The sequence below is a fragment of the Poecilia reticulata genome, linkage group LG21, assembly GCF_000633615.1.
Source record: "Poecilia reticulata strain Guanapo linkage group LG21, Guppy_female_1.0+MT, whole genome shotgun sequence".
NCBI classification, from domain to species: domain Eukaryota; kingdom Metazoa; phylum Chordata; class Actinopteri; order Cyprinodontiformes; family Poeciliidae; genus Poecilia; species Poecilia reticulata.
Window position 1 is genome coordinate 8,781,947 of NC_024351.1, and position 9,458 is coordinate 8,791,404.

Consider the following 9,458-nt stretch of genomic DNA (forward strand, 5'->3'; position numbering starts at 1 on the left):
TAGATAGATAGATAGATAGATAGATAGATAGATAGATAGATAGATAGATAGATAGATAGATAGATAGATAGATAGATAGATAGATAGATAGATAGGTTTAACAGATTTTTAACCAAATAACTTATTGTAATTTTTGATCATTTTAAAATTATGTTTTTAATGCATTCTAATGAATTTTAATACAAATACTATTAAAATGTAAAATGTAAAACCAGCTTTATTCAAAATTATATTCAATTTAAATTTAGGAGTCAAGCAAAACATCTGGACACCAGACAATAAATAAGGAAATAAGAAAATTTTCCTAGACATTTATAGAATTGCAAAACATAATGTTTTGAAGACATAGAACCTGTGCTTCTATTACTATAGTAACATCCATACACATCATCCATTGGAATACCTGTGGACCAAATAATAAAGTATGGAAGAAATTTATGAGCAGAGATGTTGATTATTCTCCCTCCCTCTTCTTAGTGTTCATGGTTCCTTTGTGGTTGATCCATCACTCAGCTCAAAGCAGAAGTTCAGATTCACAAATAAGCACACTTGTGAACCCCCAAAACCTGTCAAGTGACAAGATATTTCCTCAGCAAGGAATGCAAAGACACACAAGTGTTAATGCCCACCGACGAGTTTCAAGACATATTTCCAAATAATCTATAAATTTTTAGATGTGATGTTTGTGGTCACTGTGTGATATTAATCCACAAACCCCTCTTTATATGAATGACTCTTGAGCTAAGGCGAGGGTTGTGCAGCAGTTATTTGTAAGTAAAACCTTCCTGTTGTTCATCCATCACTATTTCCCAAATTTGTCCCACCACTGCCAGTCTAATTGCAGGGTTATGAGTGTAGGACTCCAGCAGGTCCAGCCCTCAAATCACAACAGGGTCTTAGAGCGCCCTCTTCTGTCTAAATGGCGCACCACCTAAAACATGTGGATTAAAAAGAATACGTAGATTAATACTTTGAAAACACAAAAGGCACAAAAACGAGGTGAAGGGACATCCATACATATTACATTGGATGTATAATTTAAAATAATAAATTTTACTATTATGTTGCATTCCATCAAACTCACAAATGTTGTAATATAATAATAAAAATCATAAAAAAGGTTTTATGTTGATATAGATCATTACCTAGTAAAATGAAACAATTACTTTTAAATTTTCATACGGGTATTTGCTTAATAAGACAAAAGGAAAGACTTATAATTCATAGAAAAGAGACGTGCCTTTTCCCTTTCTCTTTCTGTTGTGCCCCGCGTTCAAAGTTATCCACAGACTAAGGACAAACGTTGCCGTTCAAATATGCGTAAGAAATGTGTTTGCTTCTAAAGAACGCCAAATGGAAACTTTTATTGAATCGTCAACAAAATACATGCTACCAGGAGTGGGGTTCGAACCCACGCGGACATATGTCCATTGGATCTTAAGTCCAACGCCTTAACCACTCGGCCATCCTGGTACGTTCACATTGATCCCGAAACGATGCTTTCATAAAAGAAAACTGTCAGCGTTTTCAACTTATTTTTATATTTATTGTTTGTTTGTTTTTCGATTATTTACTTTGTGGTTTGTGTTTTCATATTATCAACGTACATATAATGCATCACGACGACAATGCATCTATTTCGCGGAGTACTAGCAGCTAGCAGAAAGCTAATCTGAGTGATATGCAGTCAGCACCTACGACAACACCTCAACACTTACATTGGCAGGCTGTGTCGTTCATTGCAATAGTGGGATACAATGAAATGCTTCAAAATTCAAAATAATTTCGTCATGCTCAAATAATACACGCATTGCTGGTAATTGTTGACATTCTACGAAAAAGCGCTGCTAATGACGTTAGCATGGCGTTAACTGAAAGCAAAAGTTTCAACCCGGTACTTTGACGAGCGAACACCAGAAATAAATTTGCTTCGTTTAATATAAACAGTGTACTATTTCAGTTATAACCACGTAAAATCGCAAAGCAAACAAGACGGAGGCGCAAAATGGAGTTTGAGATTCACGAAAGTTACAAGTTGTTAATATTCTCACTCTCGAAGATTCTAGACCTGGTTTGCCTGTTCCAGTCTTCTGTGCTCGCATCTTATATGTCCATTCTCAGCTATTAAAAATGACGTCCCACATCAAGTTTTGAAGTGTGAAAAAAAAAAAAACTTTGACCACTCCTACCTACCCACACGTTGTCAGTCATTTCGTCCACTCTGTTCCGTAAAGAAAATAGCTCGTACCCTTCACCCCTGTATATCTAAATAATTGTTTTATATAAATCATAAAAAAAAGCTAAACTACGATTAGAAATCATGTAATTTGCACATTCTAAAGAGTAGTACTACAGATCAGGCACATATAGAGTGACCTGTACAGGGATCAGATTTCAATGCATAGGCCTAACGAAAAAAGTGAATAAAGTAGTAAAACAGATTCATTTTTAAACAGAACACAAAGAATTAAACCGATTATAATTCTTGAATACTCTTGAAATAATCATAGACTGTGTAAAATTTGATGAAGAGTCAAGTTGCTTCAAGAAAGCCTGAACAAAAGAATATTTGCATATGAGAAGCTACTGCCTAATTAGCAAGGCAAAGATTCTAGTAGACAATTCTAAACCTACCTCTTTATCGCTATGTGTTTGTATGCCACTACTTTTACAAAAGACATCACACAATGAGTTATACAAGCCTTCAATTCTAGAAAAGCTTAGCCGGCCTCTACTTCTAGAAAAGACTTCACACCTGGTATGTTCACATTGATCCCGAAACGATGCTTTCATAAAAGAAAAACTGTCAGAGTTTTCAACTTTTTGAACATGCCTCAGGTTCTAGAAAAGTAAAACCATCAGTCCTTAAAATGATTAGTTGCATCAAGCAAAAATCATCCTGTAATAGTTCTACAAGCTAGGAGCCAATTTCAGAAATAAATCTGATTTTATTTTAAAATGCATAAGCACAATATTACAATTTAAATACAGTATTATCTTTTTCTCATAAGAAACTCTTTCAGCTTCAGAGACAATACCTTCTTAAAGTCTTCTGTAGTCCTCACAAGTCAACCACTAAAGGCGGCCAATTCTCGTAACCATTTGTTCTAAAAGTAACCTGGGACACACCTGCTATAGTGACATCAACTCCCTGGCGAATGTAGTTAGTGAATCACTCTTGGAGAATGTCATGTTAGTTGCTTTACTTCAGCCAACAAAACAAGCCACTACATAAAGAGTTTACAGCTGAACATTGTGACACTGCTTAATATAATTTCAAGAAGTTTAAATTAGGTTTTTGTAATTAATCTCAAGGGAGCATGACAGTTTAAGGACAATGAATGAAAAACGCAATTAGTACTTTGTTGTTCCTTTTTTATTATTATTTATTTATTTAGGACAGCTTGAGTTCTGTGAGGTATCGACTTCATTAAGAAAAACATTATCAGTGGCTGATGATCAGCTTTGCAGGGAGGATCGTTTCTTTTTCAATTACTGCTATAACTGTACGGTTGGATTGAAATACAGACTACTTCCTTGCCATGTCATTGGGTTAATTTTACTTTCCCAAAGAAACAATCTAATGCTTTTTGCTTCAGTACCAAGACTGATTATTATCCACAAAAATCCTCCATCATCAAAACTGATTGGGTTGATAGAATGTGGAAGCATCTAAAAGTGCTGGTGCAGTTACTGCAAGGCAATGAGGGATTTCTACTCCGGTCCGTGACCTGATATGCAGCTCCATGCCGTTAGTGATTGTGAAAATGTGCTTGTTTTATTCATGGAGTCCTTTAACTGCTACATTGTGAAGCTATTAGACAAATGTAACTGCATTATCTCATTGATAAATGCAGACTTCATTGCTGAAAACTACTTTTGCTCGATCATCTAATGTTCCTAACTGCTCACATTTAGCACTTTTCAGCCACAACAGCATGTGTCTATCGCTTCAGGATTCTTATGTATGATTTTTGTGGTCCAACAAAAACACTGAAAGTTTCCTTTAAAGAAAATCAGTGGGTTCAATTTGACAAGACGCTTTACTTTAGTTTAAATTTAAAGTATATAGAAAGACATCATTAACTTGTGTTTATTCATTCAGTTACATTTCTTGCCAACTTATTTATTAAATGTTTTAAGCCCTATTCTTTTGCTTAGATTTAAAATTAGAGGATGTAATATTAAAAAAAAAACATAACTTGAAACACAAAGTATCTCTTAAGCTCATATTATAAAAACCCCAACCATGTCCATCTTAGAATTGCACATGGACACTAGGAAGTCTGTAATTCACCGTCTTGTGTAAATTATGAACACTCTTCTTCTCGTGAATCCAATTCTTACTCATTTCCAAACATGTGAACTGCTTCCCCATGTGATCCAGGTCTGTTTGTGTAGCCAAAATGTGGGTCACTCGAAAACAATCCACTACAGCAGGAATTCATTTTAATCCAAACATCTTAAATCAAAATTATTCCAAACTGAAACATTCTCCATTTAAAATCTCAACTCATCTGATGTCACAAACACACCTCCACTGATGAATTCATGTAATCATAGAGAAATTTTACTATACTAATAAGCATTAAATATCAAGCTGCACATAATGAAGTAATTCCAACAATTTGAGTATCTGTAAAGATTGCAGTTCCCATTAATTAAAATGATTGCAAACTATACTTCATTCTGATCCCATTTCTTTATGCGGTTAAAATATCTGTCTCATAAACTTGATTGTTCGATAAATTGCACATTATAGACTGAAGTCTTAGAATGCTCCACTTTATTTCCAGCATGGTAGCCAGGGACAACATTGCAAACAAGGGTTCTTCTTCTTGTAAACTTTGGCCCTAACTAATTTAAAATTTACATCTTCAATATATTCCTCTGTTTTCCACACATTTTGTTGGATATTATCAACAAGTAAACCCTGTTCTTCTACTAGCATGGCCATGTCGAGGAACAGTTCGTGGACCTCCTTCAGTCTGGCCTCCAGGTCCATCAGCTCTTTATGTCTGCTTTTGATGTTACCCATGGCTGAACGGCATGAACGGCTACCATCCTGGCAAAGGTTCTGGGACAGCTCGGTCCAGCCCTCACCACCTTTGTCCACCAAGTCATTCAGATCTTCCTCGCTCATTTCTGCCCCCATTATGGAAGCTTGCCTCTGTAACCTTGCCCTGCATGTGTCTCTCTGTTTTTCCTCGATCTTATGGTAGTCACTCATGGCTTCACGGAATGAACAGATGAGCGTTTCATACTGGGTACGGGCAATGCGAGTAACTGCAACGTTGGGACCATTTTTCTCCTCCAGTCTGCTGCACTCTTTACCCAGGTTCTGTATTTGGTTATGCAGAGACTCTGCTCGATGATGGATTCCTCTCGCAATGGAGTCAGAGTCCCTTTTCAGAAAAGTGAGACGTCCCACAGTTGTGCCATAACGCTCATTGTGGATCCTCAGGCGCTGAATCTCCAAACTAAGCATGGATATATCTTTGCGTATGGAATGCGACTCCTCCAGGATATCATCTATTTCTGTAGAGTAATCAAAAATGACAGCATCTTGAGTCAGAGTCTTCTTGTCTACGTCGTATTCAAGTCCAGTAAGCTCCGGCCCATAGTCCTCCTGCTCTTCACTGATTGTGTGGAGTCTCACCAGCATGTCCCGCATTTTGCCTAAGAACCCACATGAAGAACATGTTGGTTATTGGATCTAAAACGGTGGATGAAATATATTGTCAGACCAAAAACAATTGTAAACTGAGGCTTATGTAAAATTAATTTTGGACATCCTCAGGATAGTTCAACGTTTTAATTTGAGATATCGCAATAAAAAAAAAAGAACTATTAGCTAAGCACCAGACTCCCTAATAAGATGCCCAATAGGTTCAAAATGTTTATAAACCAATGTTAAAATGTCACTTTCTGGTGGGGCAAAATTAGACTATTATAGCTGTCGGAAGGCCTGTCAAGAACAGCTTGAGTTCTACATGTGACAAAAATGCATGTATTCTCCCAAATCTAATGCAAGACTAGTTTATGGTCTGATGAAACCAAAAATGAACCTTGTGGGTCACATTTCCTAAAGTCAATGCTCAAACAGCATGTCTACTATAGATATTGGCGGTGGCACATGATACTCTGGGGTTGCTTTTCTTCAAGATGAACTAGATTTATTTTGTTGTTGCTTTTTTGTGAAGGTGGAAAAAATGATAAATAGTTCTAAATAATAGTTTTTGACCAACACCCTTTAGTTCTGTACAAGACAGGTGAAGATGAAGTGGGATTTAAAGACCATTAAACCTTTGAAATGTCCTAATCAAACACTAAATCACAGAGATCTGCAGAGTCACCTGCAGATCTCTGTGCAGGTAGGTGGTGGGCAAGAGATATCCTCTCAGTCTTACAGATTTGGATAACTTTTGAAATTTTCAAACAGGCTGACAAGACTCCAATAAGAAGCATAAATGCTCAAAGTGAAGCAGGAGATGGGTCAGCAGATAAGTTAATGGATGTTCATAGTTATTTGTGATATATTCTGTCTTTCACCCCATTCTTGTCTGAGATAAATACTAGGATACGTTGGAAGTATGGATGTTCAGTTAGGTAACCAAATTGTTGCAGCTGTTTGATCCTTTTTAGATGACATTTCCTTCCTTTTCAGTTGAATAATAGAAAATCAAATATTAAAAGTTGAAATTGGTTTGAAATTAACCATAGCATACTTTTGTCCCTCTCTAAAACATAGCATTTTGAACAGCTTTCTAAATGTTTTTAGACATCCACACAAAAAATGTCTGCCTCATAGCAAGTTTGTATTTTGCATTACAGTGACATTTTATCTGTTACATTGAAAGCAGTCACAGATGACTGGCTCAATGGAATGTCTTTTTTAAAACCAGGAACAAGGAAGACAATTTACTGAAAACAGAGGTAGTGACAATAAATGAAGGTGTGTTACAAATATCTTATACAAGTGTGGCTTGATTTAAAAAGACTTTGATGGTCTCATTTGACTCAAAATATAATCTTGTTCTTGGAGTTTTGCTGAAGGCCGTCTCAAAATTAAGAGCTCTCCGAAATTACTTTCACCATCTTTGGTTAAAAAGGTGGACTATTTGACATATTTGCTGAAAATCTCAAGCACATTCTTACTATTGACACCAAAACAGTGTTAGCACCAAGCTGCTGAGCATTAATTAAGTTGCACTAAACAGCTACCCTCATATCAACAGGTGGCTTCAATTTAACTGAGAAAACCAATCTGAAATTGTTCAACTAAAAAATTAAAACAACTTACCGTTTTTGGAGTCTCACAGTATCCAAAAAGTAAGTAAAACCCCTTTCAGCTTAACTTGTTTGTTTCATCCGAAGAGCTTGTGGCATCTTTTCACTCTGACGAGAAGGAAGTCAGCTGTCTGTTCAGTGTGCAGCCGCCTGCCACCCCTGCACAGGTGACATACCAAGGCCTTCCCACTAAAACACCATAACTTCCTCAAAGACAGCTTCTGGCATTAACATAGTGATTATGAGACTCAATAAAGAGTCAGTCTTATCAAAGAATCCATTTGGAACACCTGCCGGTAATTTTTCTTTTCAAAACACTGAGAAGTTTCCCTTAAACTGGAAAAACAGCCTGCATAGTTTAGGCTTGTTGAGTTAAGAAGCCGTCTATATGATTGAACTGAATTGACTTTTTATCTGTCAAGTGCCTTGAGACGACATTTGTTGTGAGTTGCTGTTATGTAAATAATCTGAAATGAGTTGTATTAGTATATATTACTGATGTGGTGAAAGCGCTTTAAGAATTACAAACTCTGTAAGAAAAGAGAAAGGAGAAAAAAAGTCATGTCGGGGGTGTCCACTGTCACTCCTCATTGGTTGGTGACCTGTATGTTTCCTGCTATAACAGATCTAAATCAAATGGCTAAATTTGTCAGGATCTTGGGTTGTTTGAGTTTGTTTTGGGCTTTGTTGTTATTTGTGTTTCTTACTATTTTCTATTGATTCTGCCTTGTTTCTATTTTTTCATCAGTTCCTTTTTGGTGATTGTAGGTAAGATTATTTCTTGTGTCTAGTCCTTTCCTTTGTGACTCTAGGTTTTATTATATTTTGTATATCTAGTTATTTGTTTTATTTATTTTCTACTCCCCAATGTGTCACTTGCTCTTTCTCTTTTTCTCTTTCTCCTCAGGCTGTCTACTGCTTTCTCCTCTCACACTTGCAGCCTGTTAGTTCATCAGCTCAGGTCTTTGTTCAGCATTCAACCTCCCAGTATTTACACCTCTTTCTCAGTAACTCCTTGCTGGTTCCTACTGTTACTTCCCTTTCCTCTCCGTGTCTCTCATATTGAATTGTGCTATCTAGTTATTGTTTCCTTTGATTTTATTTGCATCCTGCTCAGCTCCCTGGGGATTTTTTGTTGCTTATGTTTTTCATTAAATACCTTTACATCATTTGCTCCACTTCTCCACTGTTCTGCATTTGGATCCACAATCAACCAACCACACATTATGACAGAATTAGCTCTTTCGCATTGAAGGTGAAGGAAAGTGAAGGAAATATTTCAAATGTAAAGTACTGTCTTACTTTGGATATCTATGGCCCATGTCTAAAATGAACCATTCTCCTGAACCTTCAGCTCTGAACTTCCCGTTCCACAGCTCAGTGGACAGGGATTCTCGGCTTAACATCTCCTTAACCCAGCCCAAAAGAAGTCCCTTCAGGGAGACACAAGATGTTTTCCTAAGGTACAGGAAAGGGTATCATTTGGCACATGATATTTATAAATATTTATCACATTATAAAGAACATCAGCATCACAGCAATCTCATACATGATGGGATAAAAAATTATTTTAGCTCAAAGTAATGTCATGATAAAATCCTTCTGCAAGGTCTTTGTTAGACGCAATGTTTGTTATGCATGGATAACGTTCAGATTTGTAGGCATCTCTAAAGCTACATGAAGTGGTTAGGTAGCTTTGATACATTAATACTCTATACAAGAAACCACATCATGAAAAAGGTAAGAAAGGAGGAAATATACAAAAAAGTAATTAACAAATGTCGGTAAACAATATGATTGTACCATAAACATTTATTCTCTGTTGCAGCCAAAAGATGTCAAATCTCACCCATTACACATTGTTGTTTATAATGAATAGTAACTTAAAATTAACAATCTAAAATGAATCAAGGACGGCTGAATTGCACAAACTTTAGATGCAGTCTTGTTTACACTTCTGTCAGTATTCTTTAAACATATTTTGCTTCCAAACAAGGAGGTTTACAATGGCACTGCATTCGACCTAATTTGTCCCAGTAAAGTCTCAATGGCAATAATTACATCAACAATAATTTAAAACAATTTTTGTCACACCCCATTAATAAAATAATGAATTGAGAACCATGCAGACACTTTCTATATATATATATATATAAATATAAGAAAAA

General features: G+C 36.1%; 2 protein-coding genes and 1 non-coding gene across 3 annotated transcripts in view; 1 reads left to right on the top strand and 2 right to left on the bottom strand.

Moving 5' to 3' along the window:
• Window positions 1–1,390: 1,390 nt before the first annotated feature.
• On the bottom strand, window positions 1,391–1,473 carry trnal-uaa (transfer RNA leucine (anticodon UAA)). Its single transcript has one exon. It is a non-coding gene; the product is annotated as a tRNA-Leu (tRNA).
• Window positions 1,474–4,764: 3,291 nt separating this feature from the next.
• LOC103457514 (syntaxin-11-like) lies at window positions 4,765–7,490 on the bottom strand. The gene is made up of 2 exons (XM_008397701.1): window positions 7,304–7,490; window positions 4,765–5,679 (listed from the first exon to the last, which is right to left on the bottom strand). The coding sequence occupies exon 2, from the start codon at window positions 5,672–5,674 to the stop codon at window positions 4,787–4,789; it is 888 nt and encodes a 295-aa protein (XP_008395923.1). The 5' UTR covers window positions 5,675–5,679; window positions 7,304–7,490; the 3' UTR covers window positions 4,765–4,786.
• A 161-nt stretch (window positions 7,491–7,651) lies between these two features.
• The window catches only part of mthfd1l (methylenetetrahydrofolate dehydrogenase (NADP+ dependent) 1 like), a 37,914-nt gene continuing 36,107 nt past the window's right edge, over window positions 7,652–9,458 (top strand). The window contains exons 1-2 of the mRNA XM_008397705.1: window positions 7,652–7,733; window positions 8,039–8,058. The gene's annotated coding sequence lies outside the window, so the exon portion shown is untranslated. The remainder of the gene's footprint in view (window positions 7,734–8,038; window positions 8,059–9,458) is intronic.

Coding starts and splice junctions, on each gene's coding strand:
- LOC103457514 (XM_008397701.1), bottom strand. CDS start 5,674: ATGCGGGACATGCTGGTGAGACTCCACACAATCAGTGAAGAGCAGGAG.